The sequence below is a fragment of the Pelodiscus sinensis genome, chromosome 2 (genome assembly GCF_052426305.1).
Source record: "Pelodiscus sinensis isolate ZL-2025 chromosome 2, ASM5242630v1, whole genome shotgun sequence".
In the NCBI taxonomy this organism is placed as follows: Eukaryota; Metazoa; Chordata; order Testudines; family Trionychidae; genus Pelodiscus; species Pelodiscus sinensis.
Window position 1 is genome coordinate 209,865,371 of NC_143053.1, and position 16,130 is coordinate 209,881,500.

Consider the following 16,130-nt stretch of genomic DNA (forward strand, 5'->3'; position numbering starts at 1 on the left):
CATGAGCATCTGTAAACCTTAAGGCTGTGTCCAGACTCAGGGTTTTTTCCGAAAAAAGTAGCCTTTTTTCGAAAAAACTTCACCTGTGTCTAGACTGCAGCCGCATTCTTTCGAAATTAAATTGAAAGAACGCGGCTTTTCTTTCTACGGCGGTAAACCTCATTTCACGAGGAAAAATGCCTTTTTTCGAAAGTGCTCTTTCGAAAAAAGGCATTCTTGAATGCCAACAGGGCTTTTTAGAAAGAGAGCATCCAGACTCACTCGCTGCTTTCTTTCGAAAAAGCGGCTTGCTTTTTCGAAAGTACTGCTTGCAGTCTAGACGCTCTTTTTCAAAAGAGGCTTTTTCGAAAGATACTTTCGAAAAAGCCTCTTTCGAAAGAGGCTTGCAGTCTAGACATAGCCTAAGAAAGCATCAGCATGTGGTATTAGTTAGGGAAAAGCTTTTTAAAGTCATAGGACAAATGTCTCAAGTGTCAGGAAGGTATCAGCCTCTAATCATCAGGACTCCTCTGAGGCAGATCCTTTATGCCTCCTGCAAGGAGGTTTACAGGATCTGTCGAAAAAGGCTTTTTTTCTCGACTGATCCCCCTCTAGACTGCTGCTTTTTTCCGACACAGTGCTCAGTCAGCAAAACGTGGCACCCGTTTTTATGCAAATTAGGCACAGGATATTTAAATCTCTGCCTCATTTGCAATGTTGACCTGCCTAATCTGCATCCCTCTGCTGATAGAGGGATGCAGTCTAGACATACCCAAAGAGAATGCTAGCTGCCCATTGTTTTATAGATTCCACTTTGGGCAGGAATTCTCTCCCATACCTTCTATGGAAAATTACCAGGTCAGACAAATTGAGATAATCACATATACTCCTAAGACCAACCACTAATTAGACTTAAAGGATAAAGGAAGCCATTTCCAGGTGATCACCCAGACATTGAGGGAAATCCCCGGTATGACTTTCATTTGCACATTTAAAACCATAAAGCATTGCATACTCCATAATCCTAACTACATACAACAGTGATACATACACCACAGTAAGATACACAGATCTAGCAGATTGTGACATTAAAATTGATAGGTTACATGAGGTATTTTGTCCAAAGCATCTTTTGAGATATGCATATTTATATCCATAAGACAATTTCATAAAGCATGGAGAGAAAGCGTCACAACGTTGTCTCCTGTCAGTCTTTTAATATTGCTTTTTTGGGGAAAATACACAAACTAATGACAAAAAAACAAGCACCCTAGGAACAAGAGCCACAAGACTGGACCAAAAGTCAGATTGACCAGGTCGCCTGACCAGGATTGGACAATGCAGTTCAGGTGAAACAATCTTTGATCCCTGATTTAATCAGAAGATCACCAAGGAGGTCTAGGGGGACAATACTAGCCTGGCTTTCACCCATAAAAAACAAGGTAAATAAGGAAGAAATTTTGCTCCTACTGAGATCTCCACACTGAGCACCCAACGGCTGATAACCCCAGGACAATCCCAAAGATATCACAGACCAGCTAACTGACTGGACAATTACAGCTGCTAGCTAGTGCAATGGAAGCTGAGTCAGAAGACATTGTCTGGTTCCCAAAACCATAGTTTTTGACTTATTCTGATGCTCTAGAGATCAAGCAAGCTGAAAAGCAAATACTATTTCAAAGGAAATTTCTTCTCTTCCGTTTCTTTAACAGGACGTCTGAATACCTGCTGGTATGCCTGCCAGGTCTCCCACACAGTGTGTGTATTTGTGTTGTCTGTGTGTGTCCAGTAACAACAGGTGCATATAAACCAAAAGTGAAAATTGCATTGGGAATTAGTTAACCAACATTCAAAGCAAATCTAGCCATAGATCTCTACTTGTTATACACAGATAATAGGACGCGCATATAAGCACATCATGAAAATTACTATGGGGAATTGATTAAGCTATATTCAAAGCAACCCATCCATAAATCTCTACAGGTTACTTGGGCTACATAAAGATTCAAACACTAACCCGTTGTTCTCATAAGTGAAAGCATGAGTTGTCAAGTAAACTATATGGCGATTAAGCAAGCTGTCAGTCACTGGTGTAATGTTAACATTGTGATTTGATTACTATCTGTGTTCATGCAATGAAGTGATCAATCATTGCTCTTTATTTTCTTTTTGAATTTAACCATTTGTAATTTATATTATTGTTAACTCCTTGACTGGACTACCTTGATTCACATTAACAATGCAGAGTCCTGTGGCACCTTAGAGACTAACAGATATATTAGGACATAAGCTTTTGTGGGTAAAGCCCACTTCATTAAGCTTAAGTCCTAATAAATCTGCTAGTCTCTAAGGTGCCACAGGACTCCGCATTGTTTTTCAGATACCGGCTAACATGGCTACCCTTTTGAGTTGATTTACATTGTAATTTCAATCTAATTTTCATATTGTTTAGTACTTTAGGGATGTATATGAAATCAATTAACTTTATATTAGTTTAAGCTTTTCAATTAAAGCAGTAAAGCACAGTTTTTCTCTGATCAAATGATGATGAGACAAATGCAGCCTTAATTAAAATGACTTCAATTAAATATCAATGAAGGATTTGACTCCTTACAAAAATTACTTGCTGTCACATCTATGGAACGGTATGGCATCAAGATGTGGGGCTGTGGTGGACCTTAACTAAGCATCCTTAAACTTTCAAAAAGCTTTCAGACCAGATAGAGAGAGAGGAGCTGAAGGAAGAAGAGGGTCTTGTGTCTTCCAAACCAGGTTGCCCAGTCTTAAAAAGAAGGCTACATTTTTAAAAAAGCCAGAAAAAGTGGTAACAATAGAAAGGATGAGGAGGGCTTGTTAGTTAAACAGGAACTGACCACTTACATATTTAAATTTCTCACTTCCTCTCTGCTTTATCCTTGCATCCTTTGTTCTCCTCTTTACCAACAAATGTATCAAACTTATTATTATTAAAAATGACGAAAATCAATGGTTTGCTTGTATTCAGATCTACAGGATGTTACTTTCTGAGATCTACTCTCCCTTCCCCTAGATACTTTCTGAGAAATGTTGAGTACTCATAAGTCCTTGCATCAGTTTCCTCTTCCATACTGAGAAACTCAATCTCTTTCACACTTAATTTAAAACAAGCCTTCTTAGTATCTCAACTTACAACCTAATATCCCTAAGCATTCTTCCTAACGTAAAGGTTACCAAAACTCATAACGCTATTAGACATACAGGGCAAAATTTTCAAAAGCAGAAACTTTCAGTGAGACTTTCACGAGTGCCTAAGTCACTTTTGAAAATGGGACTTGGGCCAATACATCACATAGATGATTCTGAAAATATTACCCAATATTTAACTGGAATTGTACCTGCTAACAATGAACACTCCTACTGCTTTGTATTACCTCCCTCTATTGATGCAACATTAATATGCAGCTTGCATGTTTGGAAAGCAGTCACACAGTGGGTGGTTACAACAACAGTTTGTACAATTTCTACATTCCTTTCTTGATTATGATAGTGCATCACTCAGCTATTACTATGTGCTCTCTAGTTTGACCTGTTTCCTTAAAGTTTGCTCTTTTCTATTTATCTGGATTAAAGTGTTTTGTATTTTCCCCCATTTAGTGACTTAGTCCAGAAGAGACCTAAATCTTTCTGACATTAGTCTTTTGGACTACTAGTATGGCTATAACCAGAAGGTGCTGAGCATCCTCAGTTCCCAATGACATCAGCAATTTTCAGGATCAGTCCTGGGAATATTGTATTCTTACCTATAATGTTACATGTATTACACGGAAATAAATACTTAGTTTTGTCAGAAAACTCCTTATGGACCTGGTCCAAAGATCATGGAAAGCAGCTCCTGTTGAGTTCACGCATAAGTTTTGGATTGGGACAGGAGCCATCTTTTTGTTATGCATCTGTTTGTTTGCAACGTGCCTAGCAAAATCCATGATTAAGAATCCGAGATGATACAATAACTCTAATGAATAACAAAATAACAATGAAAAGAGTTCTCACTCTCTGTACTATGAAATGGATGATACTGAACCAGATGTTTATTTGATAATCTTTTCACCATTTGAAGCAACATAATTTAGGTTGATTTACAGCTTTCGTGTAGACCAGCCCTTAGTGTTGAGATTAGATCCAGACTGCTGAACAATAAGAAATAATCCTAGAAAAAATACGGCCGTCTGGCCTGATAGCAAACAGAGGATTTTTAAAATAACTCAATAGCATTTAGTTAAGGAGGTTCCCTAACAATCAAATGAACATTTCCTTAAAATGACCAATATGGGCTAAAGAACCGGTGGTCAGAATTGCCTCTTACTGGTTTGAGAGGAGAGCAGGAAACATTCTGGGAACAAATGAATGTCTAAAAAGACTTGGTTTTTCTTTTCACACCAAGTACTTACCTATGTTTATGATAAAGAAAGAACAGCCACGTTCTTTCCAAGGCCAGATCACCTCAGAGTGCAGCAGCTGGCATTAGTATGGAAGTTGCAAGTTAACTAACTTGCAATTATCAGGAAAGAAGTGCTGTTAAGGGAGTGTGGGGTTTTTTCTCCCACAGAGAATGAATTAATGTGTGCATATAGAGCTATATATAGACTTAATATTTATGAAAATTCATTGTTGGGTACTTTAATTATTTCATGAGGTAGAATATTATCACTGATGCTCTCTAAAACATGGAAGTATACACTCATTTATATGAAAGGCTTGCACAGTAAAAGACTATGTACTTTTTCTAACAGTCACCTTCATCAGTCACTGTAATAGTTCTGGACATAGTACATAAACTTTAAATAGTAAAAAAAAAAATCACAATTATTAGACCAATTTGCATACAATGTACACCACTGTCCTTTGTGCGTGAACCAGAAAAAATGGTTGTCACTGTACTGTCACCTGCTGCGGTACTCACAATATCCTGCTAGCTCATTTATTGGCACTTACAATAATCATTTTTGAAAGCAATGTGATTTGGGAAAAAATTGATTGGGCATAAAACTATTGTATTCTGTTAAATTACAGAAGCACCATACAGTATAGGTACTGTATGTCTTTACTTTTCATGCAGCTATTTAGTATGCTGTAGGTATAAATGAAAGACTTAAACCAAGCGTCAAGAGTGAACCTTTCAGACATTAATGTGATGATAGCTGTGTTATTATGAGCCTAATGATATCTAGTGCACACAAGAATACATAGGTGTCATGCTGGGAAACCAATGATCTGACTCTCAATTTGACTGCAGGCAAAGAATATCTCATCAAAGCTATAAATTTCATGAGTCTGTTCCCAAATTTAAAACCTTTAAGGAAATGGCTTTCATGGTTCAATAGTTTTAAAGGGTTGCTCTTACTTGGCTTTGTAACAAGGAAATTAATAGTTCTTCTAAAACAAATCAGAATTATGCCATAGTTGCATGCATTTTCATGCTGTTGCCTTTAGCATTTTACTTCCTTTCCAGATAACGAAGCCATAGAATCCACATTGAACTCACCATGGGGAAACATTTATTACCTGCAATGATTGCACACTATAGTCTTGGATAGGTGATAGAACTTGCTCATTCATTGCTATGTAAAAATTGTTTTCTTTAGGTCAAGTGAAATAGAGTCAGTTTCTAATCAACCTTCACTTTTCATTGAGTGAAACCTATTCAGCCTAATGTCAGGGAGAGTTAGTCTCTTCAGCTGATGCAGAATGAGCAACCAACTGGCAGGCATCTTATAGGATTGCAGTAACCAAGAACACAGACGAAAGAGGCAACAATTAATTGATATTTGTGCTTTTTGGTTTTTTATACCTCTGCAGCTTTGTGTGCATAAATATTAAGCTTCCTTAGCAGAGATATTATTTGTGGATCATTTTAAAGTATAAAAAACACTTTAGAACCAGCAGAAAAGAAAAAAATATTTTGAGATTGGGTAAATGGTAAATCTGTATTTCAAACACTGGAAGCAATCATTGTTAGAAATAATGCACTGTTATTAGTACTACTGAGAAGGAAAACCTCGGGTGAGCAATATACTAATATCACATTCCAAGAAATTAACATCAAGATACCAAACACTCCAGTATACATTATCATCTTACTGAGCAAGAAGTTACACATGCATTAGGTTGGAAGATGGATGCATACCCAAGGACATGAAATTCGGGGAGCTATCAGAGGGAACAACAACAACTGGACGTCCCAAGTTTTGTTATACAAACACAGGCAAGTGAGATATGAAGGAATTTGGAACTAATTCAGAGCAATGGGAAATCTTGGCAAGTGAGCATAACAAAATGTTGCCATCATCTCCATCAGAGTATCAAAGTCCATGATAGAAGCTGGCTCCTCCAGCTTGAACAGAACATAGCCTGCAGGAAGTGAGCAGCTCCTAAGATACACACACACTTACAATAACTGCTAAAGAGCATGCATTTCAAACTGTACTATTCAGTCACATGAGACGATGCAAATCATATACATCACAAGCTGCAATTCTCGCAGAAAAAAGGATGTCAGTAACAGAGGTTAATATACCCCAGATGCCCCAGATTTAAATAATGGGCACAGCACTTTTAGACACATGGTAAATCTTGATTGTGGAGTTACAGACATTAACCACTATAACAGTACACATATTCCTGCGCATCCAGAAATATAATTTATGCTATCATGTGCCAAAAGTGTCCGTCTGCTATGTACATTGGACAAACGTCTCAGATACTTCGCCAAAGGATCAATGCCCACAAAACAGATATTAGACAGGATCACAAAGAAAAAACAGTTTCTTGCCATTTCAACCAGAAAGGACATTGTCTCAACGACTTAATTACCTGCATCCTGCTTCAAAAGCCTTTTAAGACTGCACTTGAAAGAGAATCCTCTGAACTGTTATTCATGCTTAAATTCGACACTTTACGCCTGAGTCTGAATAAGGAATCTAATTACCTTACCCATTACAAAGATAGCTCCCCAATTATCACTTCTAATATCATTAGCTCACAGACATTTACCTCCCCCCCCCATTCCCCTTCTGTTCTGAAATTTGATTTGTCCTTTTCATATGTGTTCATTTTTTAAAATTGTATCCTTTGGTATATATGGTTGTGACAATTTTCTTCCACTATTTGATCTGAGGAAGTGGGTCTGGCCCATGAAAGCTCATCACCTAATAAACCATCTTGTTAGTCTTTAAAGTGCTACATAGTCCTGTATTTTGATTCAGTACTGAAAGAGGAACTGTTAGTAGTAGTTTTAATGAGGTTACTTAGCTCATAAAAGGAATTTTATAGTTAACATTAAAAGTAGAATGCCAGTATTATCCACTCAAGTATTTTACCTCTGTTTATAATACAGAATAACTTAGATGCATAGTAATATAAATATAACTGTATGTATTTTAATTGCATAACCTTTTCAACCTTTAGGAGACATGCAATTTGTAGGCTATCCTTAGTGTTTTTAAGCTGCCTATAGAATTCTATAAGAATTCTAGTAAATTCTGTAAGATGATTCTACAGGAAGGAGTATTCTCAGCTCTGCCATTGGCCTGCTGCATGACACTGAACACGTACCTCAGTTCCCTCATCTGTAAAATGGGAACAATGATGCTTACCTGCTTTATAAAGCATTTTGAGATCTATGAATGAAAATCACTATGTAAAAGCTGTTTATTATTATACAGTCCAGGGTGTGAATTTTTGGTGCACATGTCTTGGATTGAAACACACAGTATGTTCCAGAGAGTGGGAAGCTTCACATTGGATGTGACTAACAAAATGCCCAAATTTCAAATCTCCAGCTGTTGAACATTCTATATGAGTGGGCAGTCCATACCCGAGTACTCATGAAGTATCAAAGACAGTAATTGCCTACAACGATACCTACTGGTAAAACAGACACAACCAAATTCCTCAATTCTTCCTGGACAGATGGATCTAGAGCGAGGTATCTAGTCTCATTAACCTCTTTCTGAAAACATGAATTAGTAATTGGGTTAAAAATTATTTTTCTCCAAAGTTAGAGAAATCATGTATAATGGAGCTCCCAACTTTGGTGTCTACAAAAATTCTATAGATATCTTTGAAATTGCTAACTAATATCCGAGTTGCAAACATGGAGGTGTAAATAACAATAATCTAGTAAAAGTAGCACAGAATGAAACAACTCCACTTGAATATGAAGGAGTGTGACAGATCCCTCTCAAACAGGAAAAAGCACAGCTATCCTAAAAATCGCCCTAAAATAGTTAAGAAACAGAAAAATTGGGCAGTTCACAACAGGATAATACCATCTCATTGCTTTGGGAAGGGCAGGGGTGGGTGTGTTCAAAATCACTGCTCTGTAATCAGAATTTCAGATCAACATACAATATTTATTCTGAAATGCAATTATAGCATACAAATGAGAGTGAATCAAAATAAGCAGGACACATTAAGGCAGACTAGACAGGTAAATAATCAAGACATATATAAACATATATAGATACGGATACATACAAGCAGCTTAGAACCCTTCTGTGCCTACCTCCTGTAGAGCTTGCCCTTCAGCACAGTGTAAGCCCTTCTTTTATGGATGTATTACCAGTATGAATAGAATGACACACAGAAATAGGCCAAATCTGGACTTCATGTTGTGACACTCAGTTCAAGCCACAGTGATTTGAACAAGCCATTGAAGACTTAGGCCTGATAAGGAGTAAAACTGAGAAATGCAATCTGACATCTATTTAATAGGTAGAAGATTTAAAACAAACAAAAGGAAATATTTTTTCATGCAATACACAGTCAACCTGTGGAACTACTTGACAGAGGATGTTGTGAAGACCAGGGTTCAAAGAGCTAGCTAAATTAATGGAGGACAGATCCATCAATGCTTATTAACCAGGATGGATAAGAATGGTATCCTGACAAGCAGAAGCTGAGAACGGGTGACATAATAGGGATCACTTGATGATTACTTGTCTGTTCATTCCCTCTTGGGACACCTAGAATTGGCCAATGTTGGAAGACAGAATACTGGTCTAGATGACCTTTGGTCTGACCCAGTATAGCTGTTCTTATGTTCATATAGACATGATTCTTTTGGAGTTAGCATGACCAAATGTGTTGTGTCGAACAAAGATGGAAAGGACATCCCAAAAGCTTTACTTCTCCTGACTAAGCCCTGGTCAACTTACAAAGATAGACACAAAAACGTAGTGAAACATATGAGCAAAATATGTGATGAAGATGAAATTCAAATCCCATCTAAGGCAAGAATTTTGGATGTGTAGCCATATTTTAGCTTAATGAATCCTAAGGTAGAGTTCACATTAATCAAGCCAGCCACTGAAGCTTAGTCAGCCCAAGAGGTGAAATCACTGGCACTAGAAAGGAAACTTATAATAGTTGTCTCCATATTTTTATTTGTGGATTTTTTTTCCATTTTTGGGGAAGAAGTTATCACTGAGTGAAAATTCTAACTGAATTTTGACCTATACTACTCATATTTATTGTATTTCCTCTGAGACCCAGCTGCTTATTTTCTTTGTAGCTGATAACTGATTTCCGATGAGTTACTATTTTGGAAATTGAATAATTTAACTCATTGTTTGATTTTATGTGGTTATCAATCTTATTTATTTTATGCAGAGGACTTAGTTTTTATATGCAATGGCAATTGAAAATCTTATTTAATTATAATTTAGTAATATTTAGAAAATGTAATCTAAAAATATATCAAACACACTCCTCCAGCTCACCAACATTTCATATGTCAAAAGGAGGTGTCAATAGATTCATCCATACTTCCTCCATGTCTGAACCACATGCCTGAGAGCCAAATCAAATTTTTAAGCAAAAATCAAGAGCTCACGTGAAATATAAGATTTATTATGCTGAAAACAAGTAAAGGCTAGTTAGCACAGACTCTACCCCCTCAAATATAGTCTCATCAATTTCCATCAGACTGAGTGAAGTAGATTATTTTGCAGGACAGGGATGATATTCACTCAATTGCACTGAGGATAGATAAACTCATCGTAGGCATCTTGAGAGGACTCGGAATCTATCCCAGCAAGAAACCCTCCTTCTACTTTTTATTGCCTACTACAATTGTACTGAAGTCTCCATACTCTCTAAATAGACTTCATTCTCTCTGCTCACCTTTTGTCAGAAGTCAGCTGGCCTGCTCTTCAGCATGAGGCTAGTCAGGTTATTTGCCAGGAAACTCCAGACACGAAACTCCAGCCCCTCCTCCTTCAACTTTCAAGCTGACTGAACCAGCCTTAACATTTTGGGGTTCACCCACCAAAAATCTTCATCCCATTCTCTCTTCTGTGATTGAGCAGACCACTATGCAGAGGACTGGCAATAACATTTTGGAACAAGCCAGTGAGGTGAATTTTTGGTGTCAATTGTAAGAAGTAGAGGATGTGGAAAGCAGACTAACATGCCTTTCTGGACATGGTTGTGGGCTGACCATGATTATAGAAAGTGGTGCCAGTGTTGAAACCTGTACTAGATCTTTTATGCATTCTGGGGAGTGACTCCAGACATTTAGGATGAAGGCTTGAAGGCTTCTGATGTGTGATTCTGCTGTTCATGGAATGATCTCTATATATGGTAAACCTCATGTGACTCTGGAAAAAGATAAGATCCTAGATTTTCTGAACCTTTCTAATGATGGGAAGATCTTTGTTAGCAATGTGTCTGTATCTCCCCCTCCCCCAAGTGAATTATTCTGGTAGGCAAAATAAAGGAACTTTTCTTGATATTGATGATGAAACCATGAGCCTGCAGGAAATTCAATGTCTCAAATATGGCTCTTCTGAGCTATGTATTACACTGGAGCTCTGATCAGAGTAGCCTCCAGAAGCGTTGGGCAGTGATAATGTTACTGTCATAGGCACACCTTGCCAATTTGTAGATAGCATGGTCTGATGGTGAGGTATGAAGACAACAGATTCACTGAAGTCAAGAAGTTCCTCACAGGGCAGTGATGACACTGTAAAGGCCACACTCTTCATCCAAAATTTCATTTTCTTCATCCTTTTGAAGCTAAGAATGACTCTCTGATATCACCCCTTCCTTCCCATGTGTTTCTGCACAATGAAGAAGATGCAGCTGAACTGAGAACCTTTCTTCTGCAAGAATGCTCTCTACCCCAGCCATATGCAGAAGTTGAGATATTTCAGATGCAGACTGGGTGGGGTGTAGCCTGCAGCCAAGGCAATGAACCAGGCCCACTTGTCCATGATCAATGTAAACTACTCCTCTAGGAAGTGGAAAATTCTGTCCCCTAGCTTCAGTTCTAGGTGGAGGCCTATCACGTCTTTGTCATGAAGTGGATTGGGGTAGGGGTTTGAGATACCTCTGGATTTTCCCCCTGAACTTTCCCCCTGAACTTGGACTCCACTGTTTTCTTTTGGAGAATCTGTTGTCCCTTCACTGATACTTTTGTGAAGATGAAACTTAAAGTGCCTCTGTCTGAAGGCTGGTCTATATTCTATCGCGAGGGCATTTGGTGGTGAGATGAAAGACCTTTTGGATTTTGCAGCATTATTGCCCACCTTTATTCACCTTTTCTCCAAAAAGGAAGGAACCTGTAAGCTTGGCCTAACACAGGACATGTTTAGATTGTGTATTCATCTTTCAGGGTCAGAGCCTTAGGTGGTGCATGGCTACTGAGTTGAAAGCCAGGGCTTGGGCTGAGAGCCTCATTTCCTCCATTGAAGTGTAAGCTACAAAAGCTGTTAGGCAGACTTTCTTTAAAATGGAACCAATAGAGCCCTTTGAGTCCTGAATATTATAGTGTCCGATACCACTTTTGTTAATGTGCTTGCTCTCTTCAGCCTTGTTCCATTCACTTCCTCTAAAGAGGAAGGAATGGATATCACAGCCTCAGGAAATGTTAGTGATACAAATTTACTTTGAGGTGTAAGCTATGTTTAGACTACAATGATCTATCAGAAAAGAGGTATGCAAAATGCGCTCCACAATTTGCATATCTTTTTCCGATAGTTTTTTCGGAAGAGGCTTTTCCGAAATTTGGCCCATCTACACGGGCCAAATTTTGGAAAATCCTCCTTTTTCGGAAGAGCCCTTCTTCTTCATGGAAGGAGGAAGACAGGGATTCCAAAAAAGGATGTCTGCTCTTCTGGGAAAAAAAAAAAAAAAAAAAAAAAGCAGACGCATTCCCTGGACGTAGCAGAGTTTTTCCAGGATACTTACAATATCCTGAAAAAATCCCGTAGTCTAGACATAGCCTTACTCTGAGGAGCCTGTCCAGGATGAATTTGAATTATGGAGACAATCTTTGTGCATAATCTGAAATTCTTTGGGGGTTAACAAAAGCTCTATTCTTTTTTTTTATACGTTCTCTTTGGGTTCAAGGTCTGACAGCTCAACTTTCTGAGTGGAACAGAGGCAGGGGTAGGAAGAAGAAGATTCTTTCTTTCTTTCTTTGCTTTGGTAGCACAGAAGCTGTGCTTCACCTTTGGTGAGATCTTTTGTAGCTTGCCTTCGTCTGGACCTGAAGCTCTCTTGTGAGATGTCTCCATATCCTCTCCTGCTGGATCCTATTGCCTGTAGTGGGGATGACTTGTCAGGACTCTCCTGGTCATTGAGGAGGAGGGGAGCAGAATTACCACCCTACTTCTTTCTCTAGGACGTTCAGGACGCACTTCAAGACTTGGACTGAGGGGACTACTGGAATTCATACTCTAAGTTGACTGCTTGAGGCCTGCTTTGTCTTTACAGTCTCCCTTCTCTGCACTAAGGTGCCCAGTCCATTTTTCCCATTGTGGATTTGCATGTTCTTTGGTGGAAAAGGAGCCCCACATGCCTTTACGATGCATGGCCTTGGGTTATAACAGAGCTGGGCCATCTGCCACAGCTGGGGAGTCTGCTTTACAAATAGAAAACCACTTGATTTGACCCAATGCTTTGTTGGCTGCTCTGCCATGCCTGTTTGGGGGCAGAGGAACTGGCAGGAAGACTTTGCAGCAGAAGGTCATAGTGGGTTAGATCACAGGAGTGCTATCCAAGTTAAGTAGGAGGAAGCTGAAAAGAAAACTACTAATCATTTCCTGAAAAACTGCATAAAAATGTAAAGAGACAAAATGAAGACAGCTACATTCAAACCACTACTAAGTGCTTGCTGCTGTAGAGGCAGAGAATCTGATCCAAGTAATAGCAGCGGAGGTGTTACCAGAGCATTCAGCTCCAAAATACTGATTCTCCTTCATGAACTTCGGAGTGGAAGGAAGCAAACCAGACATCCAGAATCATGGTAGAAGGGGCTGCAGAATCTGTGGTGGCTGGTGAATTTCAGCCACTTGCACAAAGCAGCATTGGAAAAATCTGTTTAATCTTAAAGATCTGTCCCATTGACAGTGACTGCCTCTCCCTTTACAGTTTTAGCTACATAACACCCTGCTTCTCCTGACTATGACCCACGCTATCTGTCTTGCCTCTTAAGTCTTATAGTTTACTTTTGCCTCCATCCACCTCTCAAACCTGACTTTGCTCAGTCCTCACCTGCCGCTTCACACAAAATACCAGTCGGTGCAGTTATCAGCAATTCAATATGAGGGTGATAAGTACTATATAAAAAAGATTGGATAGATAGATCCGATAATGCCAGTCTCCCAGCTCATTTCAAATCAGGAAATAGAGGCTGTGGCTGGGAGACATGATCTCAGTTTAATAGTATATATGAAAGTTTTCTTTTATTTAAAAATAGGGCTTATTACAGTTATAGTTTATGGCTGAAATGTGTCCAAGAGTACATAGATTTGAACCTCCAGGATCAGAAGAGAAACTGCAGTGATTACAGGATATTCTTTGAGCCTTTTTTTCTCTTAATCTATGCACATTTGAAAATATTCCTGAAATGGAAAACATTTTCATGCATGGAGGAGGGGGAGAGAATTAACATAAGACTATAGTATATTAAGGAACATGCAGCAATACCAATGAAAGTGCAGGGTAATAGAAAAGTGAAAAGGTCAACCTAAAGTTAGATTCTCCTATATCAGTTCATGAATAACTTTCATTCTCTTCAATGAATATTACTCATATCTCAGAGTAGAATTAATGTGGTTCATTTTGTAATGCTCCATTGTGTTTTGTAGCAAACCTAAATTTGGATGTTCATTATTAGGCTTTCAGTGGCCAGCATGGACCAAAAAGTCTTAAAGCAACATACCTAACCTTGGTAGAGAAGTGTTCTGGAGTTGCTATTGCTAAGTTAAGGAGTAGTGATAATGCAAGTTTATCTAATCCTTTTCCATTAGCCTGATCATGACAGAGGGATTAGAACTTAATGGGAAATAACAGGGAAACCTCAGTCTTATCAAAGACACTGGTCATCAGAGAGGGAGGCAGTTTACATTAAGGAAAATAATAATGCAGTATAAAACACTTAAAATGACTTGACATACAAAGCAGACAGCATTTTCTGCCTAGGAATAGTTCTTAAGGAGATGCGTTGAAAACCATTCTTATATTCATATTTAAGTTTTACATCAGTGGTGTGTAAAAAGAAATGTTCAGATTCTAATTTAATTAGTCATACATTTATCCAAACACTTAGGTGTCAAATGCAAATAATTATGCATTTATGCTCAGAGATACCTGAATGATTTGAATTATCACTGACCTTTCAATATGTGCACTGTTTGGTACACTGAAAAAGTTTGACAAGTTTGAGTATCAAGCGTTATCTGTAATGAGGATCACATTGTCCTTATGCACATATTTCAAAAAGCTTTTCCACTTTAATAGGTATTCTGTATCAGTCTTGAAAATTCAACATTTTAATATAATCATGAATGTCACTAAGAGCCACCTACACAATTCCCCAGTGCAGCATGAATTTTAATTTTCAATGACTTTATTGAGAATGTTCAGTAAATTTTACAATGAGAAACTTTAACTGCTATTACACAACTTGTAAATATTTCACACATGACAAAAATTTCTATTTTTTTGAATTTTTTTCTTCCATGTTCAAGTCTTGAGGTGAATTTTCTTCCTTAGCTTCATTTTCATCTTCCTATAAAATAAAATAAAGTAACAATAAGTGCTCAATTTTTAATTTTTAGAAATTTGATCTTATGAGTTAAATTGAAAAATGTTACCTGCTGCTTCAACTAACAACTGCTTTGAGACTCATTATACAAAGAAAGAAGGCTCTAAAATATAAAAGTTAAAATGTGATGATATTTAAAACTTGTAGTGGATGCTATTTTTTACCTTCCTTTGGTTCTTGACCGGAGGTTTCCATTAAATCACTTCTAAAATGCAAGAACTTTCATCACTGTCCTAGAAATTACTTTTGAATAGCATCTGCCATTGAAAAATGTTTCATTTTTTTGAAACCAGATACGTTTACTTCACCATTTGATAAAAGACAATAAATTTAACTTCAGAGACACTTTATGTGCTGCAACATCGTATTTTTGTCCCATCTAGCATATTTTCTTGACAGGTCTGCCAATTTTCCAATTACTTGTACCACCATATGTTATCTGAAGATCAGTCAGGTCTAAAATAGGAAACATGAGCATGTCAGGCAGCAGCATGCTTACAATATTCTACAGCTTCAACTCTAGGAGTATGGCTCATAATTCATTGTGAGCTCCTCTGGAGCATACTGAATAAATGAAGTGACATCATAATGTCCGTTTCCATAGGAATGAATAGGATCTTGTGTCCAACACTACATGTTGACCTCCAAAATATAAATTATGGCATCTTGAAAAAAATATTTAAAGGGACATCTTGTAACTGAACTCAACAGAAACAGTCCTATGAGCACATGCACAATGCAGATTGTCCTATCTTCATACTGTTTGCATTTTGTTTTACAAAACAAGAATCTTAGTCTCAATTATAAAAATAAACAAAAGACATTGAAATTTGAGTGTTATTAATGTTCTAGTTTACATGAAAACCCATTGCCAGGGACCAATGGCAAATAATTGCTACACAGAGAGAGGATGGTGTAGTGCAGGGGTGGGCAATAATTTTTGATGGTGGGTCACTCCAAGAATTTGGTAAGTGGTCAAGGGCTGAACTTTTCTATGTAGAGGATGTGCAGAGAGTTGGAATGCGGGAGGGGATATGAGGTGCCAGAGGCAGGCTCTGGC

At 38.0% G+C, this 16,130-nt stretch overlaps 1 protein-coding gene across 1 annotated transcript in view; it reads right to left on the reverse strand.

The window, feature by feature from the left end:
- Positions 1 to 8,337: 8,337 nt before the first annotated feature.
- The window catches only part of PHF14 (PHD finger protein 14), a 319,743-nt gene continuing 311,950 nt past the window's right edge, over positions 8,338 to 16,130 (reverse strand). Inside the window, exon 21 of the mRNA XM_089776015.1 lies at positions 8,338 to 15,034. Within this exon, the coding sequence (XP_089632141.1) occupies positions 14,960 to 15,034 (75 nt within the window). The 3' untranslated portion in view covers positions 8,338 to 14,959. The remainder of the gene's footprint in view (positions 15,035 to 16,130) is intronic.